The sequence below is a fragment of the Nyctereutes procyonoides genome, unplaced genomic scaffold (assembly GCF_905146905.1).
Source record: "Nyctereutes procyonoides isolate TBG_1078 unplaced genomic scaffold, NYPRO_anot_genome, whole genome shotgun sequence".
In the NCBI taxonomy this organism is placed as follows: Eukaryota; Metazoa; Chordata; class Mammalia; order Carnivora; family Canidae; genus Nyctereutes; species Nyctereutes procyonoides.
This window is the reverse complement of record NW_026575155.1, coordinates 16,054,068-16,073,609: the sequence shown is the minus strand read 5'-3', so window position 1 is coordinate 16,073,609 and position 19,542 is coordinate 16,054,068. Positions and strand designations below refer to the sequence as shown.

The 19,542-nt window shown below is 44.4% G+C and overlaps 1 protein-coding gene across 1 annotated transcript in view; it reads left to right on the top strand.

The window, feature by feature from the left end:
- HSF2BP (heat shock transcription factor 2 binding protein) overlaps positions 1 to 19,542 on the top strand; it is a 103,974-nt gene that overhangs the window by 33,843 nt on the left and 50,589 nt on the right. The window contains exon 7 of the mRNA XM_055313542.1: positions 7,660 to 7,777. Coding sequence (XP_055169517.1) covers positions 7,660 to 7,777 — 118 coding nt within the window. The remainder of the gene's footprint in view (positions 1 to 7,659; positions 7,778 to 19,542) is intronic.

The following is a 19,542-nucleotide window of genomic DNA, read 5'->3' as shown; positions in this document are numbered from 1 at the left end:
AATAGAACTATGACCTGTGACCCAGCAATTGCACTACTAGGTGTTTATCCCAAAGATACAAATGTAGTGATTCAAAAGGGCACCTGCACCCTGATGTTTATAGCAGCAATGTCCATAATAGCCACACTATGGAAAGAGCCCAGATGTCCAGCAACTGGTGAATGGATAAAGAAGATGTGGTCTATATATACAATGGAGTATTACTCAGCCATCAGAAAGGGTGAGATCTTGCCATTTGCAGTGATGGGGATGAAGCTAGAGGATATGAGGCTAAGTGAAATAAGTCAGTCAGGAAAAGACAAATACCATATGATCTCACTCATGTGGAATATAAGAAGCAAAACAAATGAGCAAAGGTACAAAAGAGAGAGACAAACTGAGAAACAGACCCAAAGTCTAGAGAACACACTGATGGTCACCAGAGGGGAGGCGAGGGAGAGGATGGGGAAATAGGTGATGGGGAGTCAGGTGTGCACCTGTCCTGATGGGCACTGGGTTTTGTATGGAAATGTTGATTCACTCTATAGTACACGAAACTAATATTACACTGTATGGTAACTAACTGGAATTTAAATAAAAACTTTAAAAAATTGGGGATCCCTGGGTGGCGCAGCGGTTTGGCGCCTGCCTTTGGCCCAGGGTGTGATCCTGGAGACCCGGGATCGAATCCCACGTCGGGCTTCCGGTGCATGGAGCCTGCTTCTCCCTCTGCCTGTGTCTCTGCCTCTCTCTCTCTCTGTGACTATCATAAATAAATAAAAAAAATAAAAAAAAAGTGCAAAAGTTTAAAAAAAAAAAAACTTTAAAAAATTAAATTTTGCATATAGTAAACTCCCCCATTACAGATTGTTCTTCTACCTTATTGCTGTTTTGTGAGTTTTGGCAAATGCATATAGTCCTGTAGCCACCATAGTTAGGGTATGGGACAGTTCCAATTACCTCCCTCAAACCTCCCCCACCTTTCCTTTTGTCACTGTGCCCTCTGTCCATTGTCAGCCCCAGATAACTGCTGATTTGGCAGTATTTTTAACATTTAGCTGAAAATTTTTTTTAAGATTTTATTTATTCATGAGAGAGAGAGAGAGGCAGAGATACAGGCAGAGGGAGAAGCAAGCTCCATGCAAGAAGCCCGATACGGGACTTGATCCCGGGACTCCAGGGTCACACCCTGGGCCAAAAGCAGGTGCTAAAGTGCTGAGCCACTCAGGGATCCCCTAGCCAAATTTTTCTTACTGGCCCTTATGACATCCAGTGTTTGCTTCAAGTAAGAAATGCTTGCCTTATATCTCTCCTTGGAGCACCTGCCTTTTCTGATTTTACAGTAGTTGGTTGATCTCTGGCATCAGCTCTCTGATAATGTCCAAGATAAGTTGTGATTTTGCATATTATCTCCTTCACCCCTTTTATTTATTTTTTTTTAAATTTTTATTTATTTATGATAGTCACACAGAGAGAGAGAGAGAGAGAGGCAGAGACACAGGGCCAAAGGCAGGCGCCAAACAGCTGCGCCACCCAGGGATCCCTCCTTCACCCCTTTTAAAGAATGGAGGTGTAGGTCTAAGATTTTATTTAGTGATTTGAGAGAGAGCACGAGCAGGGAGAAGGGACAGAGGAGAAAGGGAGAAACAGGCTCCTTGATTAGCAGGGAGCCCGATGGGCTCCATCCCAGGATCCTGGGATCATGACCCAAGCCGAAGGCAGATGCTTAGCCACTCAGCCACCCAGGCGCCCCTCAGTAACTTTTATAGGAGTACAAATACAGATGGCCAATTGTTATCACAGTCCTGTGGGACGAACTTGCTTAGCTTGCAAGGAAAAAACTTATTGCTCTAGTTGTAACTACTTTCTTTGTTTTTTTATTATTCGACAGTTATAATTGTACCCCTTGCATCTTAATTCTTGGTTTATTCATTCAAACAATATTACATAATAATTAAAGAATCAAAATTGCTTTTTGATTGTTGGTAATATTTATTTATTTATTTATTTATTTATTTATTTAAGATTTTATTTATTTATTCATGAAAGACACAGTGAGAGAGAGGCAGAGACGTAGGCAGAGGGAGAAGCAGGCTCCAGGCAGGGAGCCCAATGTGGGGCTTGATCCTGGGTCTCCAGGATCGTACCCTGAGCCAGGGGGCAGGTGCTCAACCACTGAGCCACCCAGGCATCCCATATTTTTATTTATTTTTATTTTTATTTTTTTAAAGATTTTATTTATTCATGAGAGATATGGAGAGAGAGAGAGAGAGAGAGGCAGAGACACAGGCAGAGGGAGAAGCAGTCTCCATGCAGGGAGCCTGACATGGGACTCCATCCCGGGTCTCCAGGATCAGGCCCTGGGCCGAAGGCGGTGCTAAACTGCTGAGCCACTCAGGCTACCTGATTGTTAGTAATTTATAGGCAGAAATGGATCCGGTTTGTCCCTCATGGACATAAGAGCTCCTGAGAATTGATAGCATAGCACCCTTGTGTCCGTGACCATCACTTCTACTTCAAGCAAGCAGTGTGAGAGAGAAGATGGGCTGGAAGTTGAGGCACAGTGTCCAGTTCAGCTTTTGCCTCTGACCAGCCCTGTGTTCTTATGTCTGTGGCCCTGAGTTTCATCTCCTAAGAAGACTATTGGTGCCTGAGGTCTGCTCCAACCCTAGGCTTGAGTGGTTGTGCGTGTGGAAGAAAAAGGTGCCAGTTTTGTACCTTGACCTACATATGGTTTTGTGTCACCCAGTCCGAGTCTGCAGTGAAGAGTCCGTGGATGGGCATTTAGGTGGTTTCTACTTTTTGGCTCTTACAGGTGATGCTGCTGTGAACATTCGTGGATAAGTTTCTGTGTGAATGTATATTTTTGGTTCTCTTGGGCATGCACCTAGGCATGGAACTGCTAGATCACGTGATAGCTCTGTGCTCCACTTTCTGAGAAACCGCCAGACCATTTTCCACAGCAGCTGTGCCATTTTACTCTGTGATGGCTACTTTTTCCTGTGTCTTCAGGACAGTCCATCTTTTTCTGTATGTGTGTGTGTATCTTTGGTGGTGTTGGAGGTGGTGGAGATGTAAGAGCAATCATCAGATCCTCTTGTCTACATCCTCACCACTGTTGTTGGACCTCTTGAAAGGCGAGGTTGGCTTGTAGAAAGCTGATTTCCAGTGTGAGCAGTGATCACCGTCATTTTATCTTGGTTCTGTGTCTGAATCATTTATTGAATCAGCTGTCAGGACAATAGCCAAACAGAATCATTTAAGACTTAGGCAACAGATGTAACTGGAAGCACTAGAAGGAGACAGACACTCTGAAACCATGACTCACATGACTTGATAAGCAGCTCAGAATCACCCCTTCCCCTGGTGGGAGAGGACCCAGCAATAAGCAGCACTAAGGCAGGGTCTGGGCAGGAGTGTCCTTCCTCCGTTCTCTTCTGACATGGACACTTGTTAACTAGAGAGATAACCAGGAGGTTCTCTGTCATCAGACAGGTGGACTAAGGGGGCTGGGTTGAGGGTGTTCCATTGACCTACTGTCATATGAGAAGGAGGGAGGAGCGCCGTTTCACGATTACTTAATTGACTGGAAGAGAAGTGCTGGTATTTCTAGTTAGTGATTGGGATGATACTGTGTGTGGTGCCGTCTGGCTAAAAGGTGATCCTAGTTCAGGCCTGCAGACTATCGAATTTGGCTGAGTGGCAATTGCTCTGAGACAAGCAGGCAATAAGCCTTGCCTTCTGGATCATGAGACAGGTTCTGAGAGGCAGGGGTCATTGATGCATACCTTGTCGCTGAGGTAACCTGGTTAGAGCATCACTTTGCAGCCTCAGCACTAGAATTCTCCACTGTGGGGGCCTTCCTGTGTGTTGTAGGAGTTTAACAACTCTAGACTCTACCCATTAGAGAGGCCAGTAGCAGCCTGCCGAGTGTGACAATCGAAAATGTCTCCAGATATTGCCGAGTATCTCCTGGAGACAGTCAGCTTTCCCTAGCTTTCTAGATCATGAACTTAACTTTTCAGGTACATATACAGAAAGATTTACGATAATCTGTGATATTAGAGGTAATTGTTAAAAGAGATTTTAGGATCATTGAAGACATATTTTGTTTCTGTATTCCACGGGTATGGTTCTGACATGTTTGATTTAGTCCAATAACACAGAAGTCTTGCTAATTCAGAAAATTTGGTATGTATTATTTACAAACTATAGAAATGATCCCTGAAAGTATAGTCTTCTGAGTGTATTATTTATAATATGCTGTAGCGTTCATGCTGTAGATGAGATGTTCATAGAAAACAGGTCCAGGATGAGCAGTAGAGACTAATGTATTGAACGTGTAAATTGTAACCCTGTTGTTACTGTTGTTGTTAATTTATTTTTAAACAACTTTACTGAGATAAAATAATGCACTCTGCAATTCGCCAATTTAAAGTATACACTTTGATGGCTTTAATATATTCATAGGGTCGTGCCTCCATTTCCACAGTCCATTTTGAATCATTTTTATCACCCTGATAAGAAAGGAAGAAACCCCACTAACCTGAGCCCTCACTCCTCAATACTGCTGTTCCCCAAGCTGTGGGCAACCACTGATTGGCTTTCTGCCTCTGGATTTGCCTGTTCTTGGCATTTCATATGGTCGAAACAGAGAGTATGTGGTCCTCAGTGCCTTTCTCTTAGGGTGGTGGTTTCGAGGTGTGTCCATGTCGTTCCTTTGTATGGCTGTACGGCTCTACCCATTTATTCATTTATCAACTGATGGATGTTTGGGTTGTTTCTGTTGGTTTGTTATGATGAATAATGATGCTGTGAACATTTGTGTACAAACTTTTGTGTGGACATGTGTTTTCATTTCTCTTGGATGTGCAGTAGGGGTGGACTTGCTGGGTCAGATGATCATATGGTTTTAACCACTTGACCAGCAGTGTCTGAGGGCATCAGTTGCTCCAGGTACTAATCAGTATTTTTTTAACTAACTTTTTGATTGTGGCCATGCCCAAGTGGGCATGAAGTGGGATCTTACTGTTTTTTTTTTTTTTTTTGTAAAGATTTTATTTATTTATTTGAGAGAGAGAGCATGAGCAGGGAGAGGGAGAAGCAGACTTCTCCCTTGGGGGACCACCCAGGCATCCCCCAATGTTCTTTTAAAAGTAATCTCTTCTCCCAATCTGGGGCTTGAACTCATGACCCTGAGATCAAGAGTTGCATCCTCTTGTGACTGAGCCAGTGAGTGCTCCTCAATTCTTTGTATCTTTAACACCACACATAACTGACACCAGATTCATTTCTTAAATTATATAATTACTGTGGTAACTTATAGAAATATCTGTAAAAATTTTAAAGAAAAATAAACCTAGAAAACATAAGTACATTTTTTGGCAATCCTTGATCATCTTGGAGTTGCCTCCTAAGTGTTCCAAACAGATGGATGAATGGGGGGGCTGTGCAGGAATTTAGTCATATTTATTTTACTTTGTAGTTTTCTCTTTAGTTATTGATACCCAGTGAAGTATAGGCTTGGCATTTGCTATCTGATTACAGGGCACATGGTACAGGACTTTATTTACCTGTACCATGTTGTGTTTTTGTTGTGTTTTGTTGGGTGCTGTTGCCTGTTGAGATACAGTAGGTTTTTTACTCTGTAACTTTTCTTTCAGTGATACTTTAGTGATGTCCTGTTCTCTATTATAACAAACCACCTGAACTTGAGGTCTTTAACCTGGGATGGTCACTTACTTTGCTTATGCTCTTGCAGTTTGCTCAGGGCTTGGCAGGGGTGACTTGCTGCTGCTCTGCAGCATGTGGGGCCTCAGTTGGGGTGTCTCAGAGTATGGAGGGCTGGAACAGCGGGGGGGCTGGTGGAGGCTCTCTCCCCTCACGTAGTCTCAGGGCTTCTCACTGTATCCTCTTACTGTGGTCTCTGCATCATGGCAGCCTCAGGATAGTTAGGTTTCTTTCTTAGTGACTCTGGGCTTCTAGAGAAAGTGGCAGGAGACCAAGGTAGCAGCCATCAGGCTTCTTCCCACCTTGCCTTGAAAGTCATAGTGTTAGTTCCACTGCATTCTGCTGTCACACTTGAGTGTGACAGGGACCAGTCCAGGGTTTGCTTGCTGGAGGCATGATTTGTGGAGAAGTCATCTCTGGAAGCTGGCTACTAAAGGACGTAGCTAGATGTAGGTTTTTCTGTGGGGTTTCCAGGAGGTGGTCTGCTGTAGTTACAGGAAGAAGGCTTTCCTCTGAAAAATTGCCTTAAAATAACTTTTATGGGTTTATGATGCCAAATGCTTAAAGGTTAAGTTTCCCTGCAAGTGTTTCTTTCTTAAAATTATAGTGTGTCATATACTAGAAAATATAAGTATCAGGTTCAAGTTCATTGAAGAAGGTAAGATCATGTCAGTGAAGGGTCCCATCTTCAGTAAAATTATAGCTGTTGTGAAATTATATACCAAATAACACAGCACTGATTTATGAGGCAAAATTTGCTGGAAAGGCAAACAGAAGCGGGAAAAAATCTGTTATGTTTTAGAGACTTAATATACCTCTTTTTATTCTTCTCAGTCCAGATAGTCAAAAATAAATAGGCATGCTGAGCATTGATTTCATAAATTTAGTCTGGTAGCATAGATAAAAGTTTATATTTTGCCATCAAATTATAATTAATAAAAGAACTAGTAAGTGATAAAATTCATCCTCCATTCTTGATAATTATTAGCAAACTGAAAGTTGAAGAAAAGTTCCTTAAACTTGTAAAGGGTATCTACGAGGATCACACACACAGCAGACACCAGGTTGACCTGTGAACTCCTGGAAGCATTCCTGTTGAAATCCGGAGGATGAAAAGGCTGCTGCCGCCCTGCTTTTCTTCCAGTTTGGCCTGCTCCTCTGAGTTAGGCATTTTAGTTCCTGTGAATCATGCTTTATTGTTAGACCCAGCTAAAGAAAAGTCTTACCAACATGCACATAAATACACTTGGAGCATTGCTATAACCTTACGGGTGTTTGGTAGCGTTGATAGAGCCTGTATTAACGGCAGCAGTGTCCCATGGGAGCAAGTGGGATTACCTGGTCTGATCTCCATGCTGGTTTTTCAGGCCCTCAGGCATGAAGAAACATGATACTTGCTGACCCATAATAGAACGTAAAATTTAGAAAAAGAGCCTTTTCAGGATTAGTGTTCATATTCTTTTTTGATCTCATGATTTCAATTTACTATTGTGGTTCAAAGTCATTAAGGATTTCTCTCCCAGGATTGAAAGTGGGTTTTAGTGTCTTTGGTCCCAGATAAAGTAACATGCATCCACCTTCTGTTTGAACCCTGACTACCCGTAGCTGTTTAATCCACTATTCTGGAGCATGGTATCCATCTGCTGTGCTGTGGTCAGGTTGCAGACAAATTTAGATTCCGTGCTCTATTCCGCTCCCAAGGCATCTGCTAATCACAGAGGACATTACTCAGTGTCCTAGTAACTGTTGTGGTTGTCAGTTACTCTCTCTGGGCTGTCAGCTCTGTGGATGACACTGTTTGATGGTACCTTGTGGGCTATTCTGTATTTTCATTAGGTCTGTTAAGAGAAAAATAGCAAAAAATACTCAGGCAGAAAAAAAATACTCAGGGTTTTCTGAACTCTGAAGTTAACATTGATTTTGATGCTTTGTTTTATCTTTTTGTTGCAGATGTTGCTGCCATAGCATGTGGTCGAGAATTCTTGGTTAACTCAAGTCGGGTGCTGTTGGACACCATACTGCAGCTTCTGGGAGACTTGAAGCCAGGACAGTGTACCAAACTCAAAGTGTACGGTGGATGATATTAAAAAGCTCATGGTTGTTTACTTATTAGTTAGAATTTGCTGATTGGGCTTCTTTTTCAAGTAAACACAGTTAATTTGGTAATAGTTCTAAAAAAAAAATAGAAGAAATACATTACCTGGAGAATTGTGGGATGCACTCTTTATTCAGTACTATTTTAGAAAAATAGTAAGAAACAAAAAGAATGTTCTCACCTTAGAGCAATCAGTGAGTCCGAAATGCTATTATATGACACTTAGGTTATATTAGTTAGCTGAAAACAAACTTACAGGTATTTGTTATAACGGCATCCTGCTTCCACATAACAAAATCTGTGTTCAGTTTCTACTGGGTAGCAAACCTAGTGGCTGACAAACACCTCCTTCACAGTTCTACAGGTGGGAAGTCTTGGTGGTGGGGGGGGTTCCTCACCTGGGTTCTCTGACTAGGGTTTTGCATGGCTGAGATCGAGGGGTTGTCCATGCTGGGTTCGTCTCCAGAGATTCTGGGCAAAACTGTGCTTGCCGGCACATTCCAGTTGCTAGCAGATCCCACCTGAGGCCGTGTTTCCCCGCTGGCTGTCATGTGGGGCTTGCTTAGCTTCTGGGTTGATCGAGTTTCTGATCATAGGAGCCACCCATCTTCCAGCTCCAACCGCCCACTGAATCCTTCTTCCATTTGGAAACTCTTGGACTTTCTTTTCTGCTACCAGCTGGAAAAAAGGCTCTGCTTTTGATAGGCTCATGGGTTTGGGTTAGGCATCACAGGATAAACTCCCTTTTGATGAACTCACCTGATTAGTGACCTCAGTTAGGTTTGCAATGACTCCCTACCATATAACTTAGCACAGCCAGGGTGTTATGTTCTGTGTCCAGCCCTGGGGATTAGGGCGGGAGATGTTGGCCATTTTAGGCCTCTGCCTACCACACTGTTCATTCTGACTGGCTGGTTTCCTCCTTGGAAGATTGCTTATAATAATAGCTTCTTTAAAGTCTTTGTCAGATATTGACATCTTGGGCAGGTGTCTCTTTTCCCATGTGAGTTGGGATTTTTCCCATCTCTTCGTGGACTGAGTAATTCTGGGTTGTATCGTGGACATTTGAGCCCCTGGATCATGTTTGAACTGTGAAAAAGGCTGATGTTTTTGTTTGATGAGGCAGTCAGCCTGGTTGGGTCCAGGTCACAGGCTCAGAGTAGCCATTGTGCTTCCAGTGTCACTTCCAGTTTCAGAAAGCCTTCGCCGGCTGTGCCCCTCCTCTGCGCCATCTGTGCCAGCCTGAGAGACCTGGGTCACCACTGCCAATTTACTTCTCTGGCTGGGATGTGCTCTTTGTGGTGAGAATCACACATGCCCAGCTTGACGTGAGGCCAGGGGTTCTCAGCAGCCTTGTGGGGTCACCTGCATGATCTCTTAACTCCCCACAGTGTGCTTGGTGCATGTTAGTCACCCAGGGCCCCCTGCCAGCCCCTCACCTGGAGTGCTGGCATGTGCCCTGCTCTATCCTGTGCTTCTGCAGCTTCCAGAGGTGAGGGAGATTTCCTTCCCACACAGTGGGGATGACGTAGGTGCCCTTCTTGCTGCAGAGCCCCTTCCTACTGCTCTCCTGGTGCATGCTCTGTGCGAGCCAGTGCTACTCCTGGGCTTCAGGGCTGAGTGGTAAACTTGCTGTGGGGCTGCTGGTTCTTAGACTTCTGGACTACTTCCCAGGCTGCCTGCTACTGTTTACTCTTCAGGGGCTTCATGTAGCTGCTCCCTGTATTCCATTCAGAATTCAGGGCTACATTCAGTGGGAGTAAGAGGGTGGGGTGTGTTTTTTCCCATCTTATCTGGAACCAGATTCTCGAGTCTGTTCTTATTTTTTGTACACACAAATACATGTCCATGAGCAATCTGTAATATACCATAACATATAGCTTATATAGTTTTATGTATGTTTTTACACATTGTGGATCTAACTTAATTAGATTAAATCAATTAATCTAATTTCTGTTAATAATCTAATTTCTGTTAATTTCTTTTAAGTATTTTACATTAAAGGAGGCGTAACATGAATTATCCCTGACCGATGGACACTAGCTTGTTTGTTTGTTTATTTATTTATTTTTAAGATTTTATTTATTCCTGAGAGGCAGAGAGGGAGAGAGAGGCAGGCAGAGACACGGGCAGAGGGAGGAGAAGCAGGCTCCATGCAGGGAGCCCGACGTGGGACTGGATCCGGGGTCTCCAGGATCACTCCGTGGGCTGAAGGCAGGTGCTAAACCGCTGAGCCACCGAGGGATTCCCTGGACACTAGTTTACATTCAGGTTTTACTCGTCACATGTAACAGTGTGTAGAACATCTGTGGCAGAGATCTCCTTGCTAACCTGTGTGAGTGCTTCTCCAGGAGTTGTCCCTAAAGTGTGATATTTGAGAAGGAAGGAATAACACTTTCAGGTTGGGTAAGATGCCAAATGGGCCTCCAGAGTGTGCACTTCCACCCACACGGCAGTGGTATTCTGGGTCTCCCACAGCCTCCTCGGTGCTTCGTTATTTTCTACCGTCTTATAAAGAATGCTTGTGTTGTGTACATCCATCTGTCTGCCTGTCTCTAGATGGATATTACCAGTGAAGTTGACACTCTTTGCACATGTTCATAACAGTTTTTTCCCCTGTGAATTACCTGTTCATGTCTGTTGCTTGTTTTCTTTTGGGTTGTAATTTTCATGACTTGCTTTGGATGTGTTCTGGATATTACATCATTGTCTGTCTCGCTTCTGTGGTCTGTACAAAGTCAGTGTTTATGGGGCCAGTCAGCGCCCTGCTGCACTTCCGAGGCAAGGCTTTGTTGGGGGCTGCGTCTCGTCTCTGTCTTTGTGATTCCAGCACATGGAGCTCTGTGCCTTTGCATCTGAGGAAGTCCTTGACCTGCAGTGGGAGATAGGCAGACTTGGGTTCAGAGATGTTTGCTTGCTTTCTTGGCTTTTCCATCTGACAGGGAGCAGAGCCCATGTATGGACTGTTCTCCTCAGACCCCATTTGGGATCTCAGCATGTGAACTCTACCTCTGAAACTAATGATGTACTACTAGATGTTGGCTAATTAAATTTAAATTAAAAAACAGTGATGATATAAATTAAAGAAAGACAAAAAAAGATTAAATTTTTTTGGAGCAGTTTTAGTTTCACAACAAAATTTAGAGGAAGATACAGAGATTTTCTATATACTCTTTACCCCCACACATGCATTGCCTTTTCCACTATCAACATCACTCACCAGAATGTTTTGTTTTGTTTTTGCCAACAATGAACCTATGTTGACACGTCATAATCCCGTAATCACCCAAAGACCATGCTTTACGTTTACTCTTATGGTTGCGTATTCCGTCGATTTGAACTGATATGTCATAACATACCGTTCATGAGTGTAGTACCATACAGAGTGTTTTCACTGCGTTGCAGATCTGTCATGTTCTGCCTGTTGGTCTCTTCCCTCCCTCAGCCCCAGGCCACCCCTGACCCTTCACTGTCCCCACAGATGTGTGTCTTCCAGAGTCATGTGGCTAGAATCGCACAGTATGCAGCCTTCTCACACTGGCTTCCTCTGTCACTTGGTCACATGCACTCACAGTCCCTCCATGTCTTCTTGTGGCTTTGAGTTTTGAGAGTTCTTTGTATATTTTGGATAATATTCCTTTAACAGATGTGTCTTTTGCAAATGCTTTCTTTCATGCTGTGACTTGTCTTCTTAGTTTCCTGACATGGTCTTTCACAGAACAGAAGTTTTTAATTTGAATGAAGTCCAGCTTATCAGTTATTTTTTTCCCCACAGATCTTGGTGTTGTGTCTACAGAAGGCATCACCGTATGCGTCGTAGATGTTCTCCTGTATTATTTCCTGGGAGCTTTATAGTTTTGCATTTTACATTTAGGTCTGTGATTCACTTTGAGGTGATTTTTGTAAAGCATGTAAGGTTTGTGTCTAGATTCATTTGTGTGTGTGTATGTGTGTGTGTGTGTGTGTGTGTACATCCAGTTCTAGTGCCACTTGTTGAAGAGACTCTCTTTGCTCCCTTGTGTTGCCTTTGTTTCTTTGTTAAGGATCCGTTGACTATATGTGTGTGGGTCTGTCACTGAGCTGTATTCTGTTCTGTTGATCTGTTTGTCTCTTCTGTCACCAGTATCACACTGTTTTGATCATTATAGCTTTATGGTGAGTCTTGAACTCAGGTAGGTTGGTCCTATAACTATGTTCTCCTTCAATACTGTGTTGACTATTCTGGGTTTATTCCCTCTCCGTATAAACTTAGAATCAGTTTGTCAATATACATAAAAGAACTTGCTGGGATTTGGATTGGGATTGCATTGAACCTATAGATCAAGTTGGGAAAAGCCGACACTTTGACAAGATTGAGTCTTCCTATCCATGAAAGTGGAATCAAGCTATCTTATCTTTTCCTTTTTATTTTTTTTAAGAGTTATTTATTTATTAGAGAGGGAGAATGAGTGAGGAGGGGCAGAGGGAGAGAGACACTCCAGCACTGAGCTTGGAGCCTGACACAAGCCTCGATCTCACAACCTGAGCTGAAACCAAGAGTCAGATGCTTAACCAACCAACTGTGCCATCCAGAGGCTCCAATCTGTCTTCCTTCCCTTCCCTTCCTGTTTTTCTTTCTGTCTTCCATTTATTTAGTTCTTTGGTTTAATTCCTCAGAGTTTTATAGTTTTCTTCATACAGATCTTATGCATGTCTTATTAAATATGTACCTGAGTATTTAATTTTTAGGGGGTGCTAATGTGAATGGTATTGCATTTTTAATTTTAAATTCTACTTGTACATTGTTGGTATATAGGAAAGCAGTTGACTTTTGTATGGTTACCTGGTATCCTGAAGCCTTGGTATAATCTTATTAGTTCTAGGTTTTTGTGGTTGATTCTTTTAGATTTTCTACATAGACAATTAAACGTCATCTGTGAACAAAGTTTTATTTCTTCCTTCTCAATCTGTATACCTATTTTTAAAAGATTTATTTATTATTTGAGAGAGTGCGCACACATGGGCGCATGTGCATGTATGTCTGTAAGCCGGGGGCAGGGGGTGGCGGGCAGCAGGAGAAAAAAGCAGTCTCCCTCCCTCCCAAAGCTCAGAGCCTGATGCGAGGCTCAATATCTTGACCCTGAGATCATGACCTGATCTGCAACCGAGAGTCAGATGCTGAACCAACTGTGCCTCCCAGATGCCCCAATCTATCTTTCTTTCATTCCTTTCTTATCTTGACCTCTCCTCTCCTCTCCATGGCAGCTCCATGCCTAGCATGGAGCCCAGTGTGGGGCTCAGTCTTATAGCCCTGAGATCATGTCCTGAGCTGAAATTAGTTTATCAAGTTTGTCCAGCAAACTATTCCTAGTTTACTGAAAGTTTTTGTCATGAATGGATGTTGGGTTTTATCAAATGCGTTTTTCTGGATCTATTGATATGATTTTGTGATTTTTCATTTTAGTCTGTTGATGTGATGGATTACATTAATTGATTTTCAAATTGAACCAGCCTTGCATACCTGCGATAAATGCCACTTGGTCATGGTGTATAATTGTATTTATACTTTTTTTAAAAAAAGATTTTATTTATTTATTCATGATAGACAGAGAGAGAGAGAGAGGCAGGCAGAGACACGGGCAGAGGGAGAAGCAGGCTTCATGCAGGGAGCCCGACGCGGGACTCGATCCCGGGGCTCCAGGATCAAGCCCTGGACCAAAGGCAGGTGCCAAACCGCTGAGCCACCCAGGGATCCCCTATACTTTTTTGTAAAGAAAGATTTTAGGTACTTATTTGTGAGACACACACACACACAGAGAGAGAGAGAGAGAGAGAGAGAGAGAGAAACATAGGCCGAGGGAGAAGCAGGCTTCCTGTGTGGAGGGAGGATCAACCCTCTTGTCATTATGTAATACCATTCTTTATTCCTGGTAACATCCTTTGTTCTAAAGTTACTGTGTCTGAAGTTAACATAGCTGCTCTTACTTTCTTTCAGTTAGTGTTAACATGGTATATTTTCCTCCATCCATTTACTTTTAATCTATATTTTTTTTAAAGGGGGGAGGAGGAACAAAGCAAGAGAAAATCTTAAGCAGGCTCCATGCCCAGCGTGGAGCCCAATACAGGGCTCGGTCTCACAATCCTGAGATCATGACCTGAGATGAAACCAAGAGTTGGATGCTTAACTGACTTAACCACCCAGGTGCCCCACTTTTAATATATATTTATGTTTATATTTAAAGTGGGATTCCTGTAGACTACGTATAGTTGAGCCGTGTCTTTTGATTGGCTCTGGTGTCAGTCCTTCGGTAGATGCATCTGGACCATTGATGGTCACAGTATTACTGATAGTTGGACTGCTGTCTACCATACTCCTGACTGTTCTTTTTTTGTTGTCATTGGTCTTTGTCCTGTTTTGTCTTCCACTCTTTTTCTGCCTTTTATGATTTTAATTGAACACTTTATTTTTAAAAAATATTTTATTTATTTATTCATGAGAGACACACAGAGAGAGGCAGAGACACAGTCAGAGGGAGAAGCAGGCTCCACACGGGGAGCCTGATGCGGGACTTGATCTCCAGACTTCAGGATTATGTCCTGGGCCGAAGGCAGGCGCTCAACCGCTGAGCCACCCAGGCGTCCCTAATTGAGCATTTTAAATGGTTCCATTTTCTCTCCTTTCTTAGCATATCAGCTTATACCACCTTCTTAACTTTTTTTAGTTGTTGCCCTACAGCTTGCAGTACATGTACAACTAATCCAGTTCCACTTTCAAAAAACACTGTATCAGCTCCCAGGTGGTAGGAGTGCCTTGTGGTCATGTGGTTACCCTGATTCCTCCCTCCCAGGCCTCGTGTCCATTCTGTAAGCTGTGATCATCGACTGCTATCGTGGCTGTTATTTTAAATGAACTGCTGATGGATCAAGTAAGAATCAAGTTTTCACTTTTCCTTCACTTCTATTTTCATACTCTTCCTTTTTAAAAGTAGATTTGGGTTCTGACTTATGTTCCTTTTTTCTAAAGAGCTTTAAACATTTCTTGCAAGGCAGGTCTACTGGCAACAAATTCCAATTATTATTTGTCTAAGAAAGTCTTCATTTCTCCTTCATTTTTTAAAAGATAATTTCACTGGGTGCAGAATTCTAGGTTGTTTTTTATTTTTTCCCTCGCAACACTTTAAATCTCTCTCTCGGGATCCCTGGGTGGCGCAGCGGTTTGGCGCCTGCCTTTGGCCCAGGGCGCAATCGTGGAGACCCGGGATCGAATCCCACATCGGGCTCCCGGTGCATGGAGCCTGCTTCTCCCTCTGCCTGTGTCTCTGCCTCTCTCTCCCTCTCTGTGTGACTATCATAAATAAATAATTTTAAAAAATGTAAAAAAAAAAATAAATCTGTCTCTCTCTCCTCTCCTCACATGGCTTCTCTTTTTTTTTTTTGACTTCTGTATGTGTGTGCATTTTTTTTGACTTCTGTATGTGTGCATTTTTTTAATAATAAATTTATTTTTTATTGGTGTTCACTTTGCCAACATACAGAATAACACCCAGTGCTCATCCCCTCAAGTGCCCCCCTTAAGTGCCCGTCACCCATTCACCCCCACCCCCCGCCCTCCTCCCCCTCCACCACCCCTAGTTCATTTCCCAGAGTTAGAAGTCTTTATGTTCTGTCTCCCTTTCTGATATTTCCCACACATTTCCTCTCCCTTCCCTTATATTCCCTTTCACTATTATTCATATTCCCCAAATGAATGAGAACATACAATGTTTGTCCTTCTCCGATTGACTTACTTCACTCAGCATAATACCCTCCAGTTCCATCCACGTTGAAGCAAATGGTGGGTATTTGTCGTTTCTAATGGCTGAGGAATATTCCATTGTATACATACACCACATCTTCTTCTGAGGAGAATCTGATGTAATCCTTGCCTGTGGCCCTGTGTAGGTAAGGTGGGTTTTTTTTTTCCTTTGACCTCATTCAGGATTTTTCTTCATCTCTTATTTTCTGCAGTTTAGAAATGATGTGCCTGGATGTACTGATTTTTGCACTGACCTGGGTGGTGCTCTCTGAGCCTCCTGGCCTGTGGTTTGGTGTCTTACAGTAGTTTAGTGGAGCCTCAGTCATTATTTCTGCTCCTCAGGTGTCCTGTTCTGGTTTTTTGTCTTTGGTCTTTGTTCCCTTTGCATTTCAGTTTTGTGGGTTTCTGCCAATAAATCAGAGAGCATCAGAGATACTTTCTCACCCATGTCCAGTCTACTAGGAAGCCCATCAAAGGCATTCTTCATTTCTGTTTCTTTCTGGTTCTTTCCATCTCTCTGTTTACGTTTCCCCATCTGTTCTTGCCTGCTGTCTGCTTTATCCATCGTAGAGCCCTTGCACATGCGTCAGAGTGGTTTTGAATTCCTGGTCTGATCATTCCAACATGTCGGCCATGTCTGCTTCTGTCGCTTGCTCTGGCTGCAAATGTGTTTTTTAGCCTTTTGCCTTGTGATTTTTTTTTTTTTCTCGATAGCCAGACACGATGACCTGAGTCGAAGGAACTGCTGTAAATAACCTTTAGTACCATGGTGGTGAGGTGTTGGCAGGGAGGGACGCGTTCTGTAGTCCTCTGATCAGGGCTCAGGCTTCCAGTGAGCTAATATGTCTTCTCAAGAGTTTCTCAGTTTTTTACTTCCCCTGCTGCCCTTAAGTGGAAGAGGATGGCTGGAGTGAGCTGGTGTTGGTTATTTCCTTTCCCTAGGTCAGTTAGGCTCTGGTTTACTGGTTTCTGCTGAGGGCAGGCCTCGTTGGGAAGAACAGACACCTGGGTATGTTTCACTGTGGGTGCTTTTCCCCTATATCTGCTCTAGAAGCCTGGTTGAGCTCCTGGAGGTATGTGTTGCAGTACTGTGGAGGCTTCTGTGACTGGGTCCTCCTGGATGTGTTAATTCTCACACTTGTCTACACTGAGCCTCTGGTGGTTCACCAGTCCAGCTTAGGTTTCCTGCCCCTGCCCCTGCTCGTGCTCCTGCGGTGACGTCTATTCATAACCCCCTGCTCCAATGAGCTGTGACCCCCTGTACTCACCTGTCTTTCTTGTCTTGGGACAGCAATTTTCCCTGTGTGTTCCCTTCTCCTTGGGATCTAAGAGAGGAGGACTTTCAGCGTATTGAGCTCCTGAACATGTAGAACTGGAAACTGAAAGTTGTAGCTTTCATTTTTTAAAGGATTTTATTTATTTCTTGGAGACAGAGAGTGTGCCTGTGGATGAGTGGGGGAAGGGCAGAGGAGGAGAAGGAGAAGCAGTCTCCTCGCTGAGCAGGGAGCCTAGTGTGGGGCTCCATCTTAGGACCCTGAGATAATGACCTGAGCCAAATGCAAACACTTGACAACTGCACCACCCTAGGGTCCCCTAGCTTTCATTTTTAAAGTCCATTTTTAAAGGGGCCTTCTTTCTCTTCTACTTCATATAAAACTTTTTCCTTCTTCAGAATTCAAGCAGCCAGTTGTCTCCCCATCCACCCTTGCTTTCCCTTGTCCACTGAGCAAGCACTGGGGTTTTGGCTTCTCCTGTATGCCATTCCCTGCCGTCTTGAATGACTTGATCATGTTTGTGGTTGATTCTTCAATACTCTGATGTCAGGGTTGCTTGCCTTTCTCGGGTCCAGGGATGGGAGCTCTACACAGTGAATAATCTAGTCTTGCAGCCACACCCTGGCCTTTGTTCAGCCTCTGAAATGGCAGACCTCACTGCCGCTCATAGGTGCATGTTCTCTCTGTACCTTGTCCTCGTCACTCCCTTAAACCTGCTGAGATCTCCTGCTCACCAGTCTTCTCTCCTGACCATCCTGCCGACCTCCCCGGCTTCCCGTTTTGTCTAGCTCACCTGGACCCAATTGTGGATTACACCAGGGTTTCTGTTTGCCTGTCGGCAGTCTCAGATCCCTCACCACTGTTTCCCGCTCCTGCAGCCTTGGACCAGCCATTGGCCTTCTCCTTTGCTGCAGCCAGGGCTACCCAGTGATGCTGGACAAGGTGGTTCCCAGTCCATCCATGCCATTTGACCCTCTCCTGGCCTGAAGCCCCTGTCAGAGCCCTCTCCATGTCCTCATTGCCCTCCACTCTGGTCCTCACAGTAGCAATGCCAGACTTCAGACTCTGACCTTGGCCACTTTGCTGTTCCTCCGTCCTCTGCAGATGGGCTCCCAGCAGAGGCTTTCCTTCCTGTTCCCCAGGGAGCACTGGGGATGTGAGTGTGAGCTTACTCATCATGGCTGCCTCATTGGTACCTTCCCATCCTCCCTTTCATCTTACGTGTGTCAGAGGAACCTGTGGTCTTCTGGGACTCTTGGGTGAGTGGTCCTGGCACCTCTGGTTTTGATTAGCTGTCCTCTGGGGTTTTGCTCAGTGAGTTGTCATCTCTTCCTTCAGCATTTTCAAATTCTCCCTCTCTACTGGCTCCTTTTCAGCCCTTTACCTCCCAGCTGTGCTATGACAACCTTCACTGGGGCCCATTTGCTGTCTCTGCTAGAGTTTGGGCAGCCTGGGGTTTACCATGACATGACATGACACATTTCCCAGGGTAAAGAGTGGCTCATGGTACCAGGTTCCTTTTGCTTCCTCTTGAAGTCCCCATGGGCCAGCAGCCTTGTAATAGATTTGATTCTGCTGTGTGACCCAGGGCCATCTCTTTGGTGGCACACACCCACAGGGTGACAAGTGGGACATTCTTGTGGCTCAGCCTCAGTGAGTTCTTTCACTGTTCTGTCCCCTTGGGCTTTATAATTTCCCAATTGCCCTGGTTTATATGCTTGCTTTTGGGGAAGACTCTCCAAATATAGAAACTTCCAATATCTGGTGGCCAGACACACCAGCTGATGCTGGGCCTCTTGAGGTGCTTTGTGCTGCCAGCAGGATGGCTGGACTGCTGTCTGCTGCAGTGGTGTATCTCGTAAGCCTTGGCCTCCAGGCCTCCAAGGGGGTCACCTTCCTACCACACCAGCTAGGGCTACACTCTCTGTGAGCACTTCTCCATTCACAAATAGCCCCTCAGGTACCTGTGGACAGCCCGGACCAGCCCTAGGCCAGGCTCCATCCGCCAAGTTCAGTGCCACCAGCTGATAGCAAGCCCCTGTCTGCCTCTTCTCCATGCACTTCTAGTTCTTACCCAGCAGTCAGGATGTGCCATGTCAGGAGCTTCCCTGTCACCACTGGCATCAGTCCTTGCTCTCCACCCCCAGCCACAGGTCACCCAGGCATGCACACAGCATTTGGCGTTGGCAAGGTCTCTGCTGTGTCTGGGGCTGCACTCCAACCTTGGGGTTGCAGAGGGCCAGTGTGTCTCATGCTGATGCTGAGCCTGGTATGGTGGACCCTGATCCTCTCCTGGTATTTTTCCCTACTGCTGTAACATGCACCGCTGTTGCCCTGGTCTTTGACACCTGAGGCTGGACAAAGAAACTTTTTGTTTCATGTGGGAGATCTGGATTTTGGGAATCAGGTTAACCCCAGCCTTTCTAAGTACCCCCTGTTTTTTGTCTTTAATTTTCTCATTAATTGTTTCTCATTGCCTGTTCTTCATTATGATTTTACCAACCCTATTGAGCAGACCATGAGAGACCTCTTAGCAGCTTGTTCTAGCTGCTGCTTAGGGTCAGACCTGTTGGAGATGTTGTTGATGGGTTTCCTGGAGGCCCAGCTGGAGAGGACACCAGGAGGTTGCCAGGGAGGGTTTATCCACATTCCTGAACGAAGACCGCTGGTTCTCAGTGCAACACTATCCC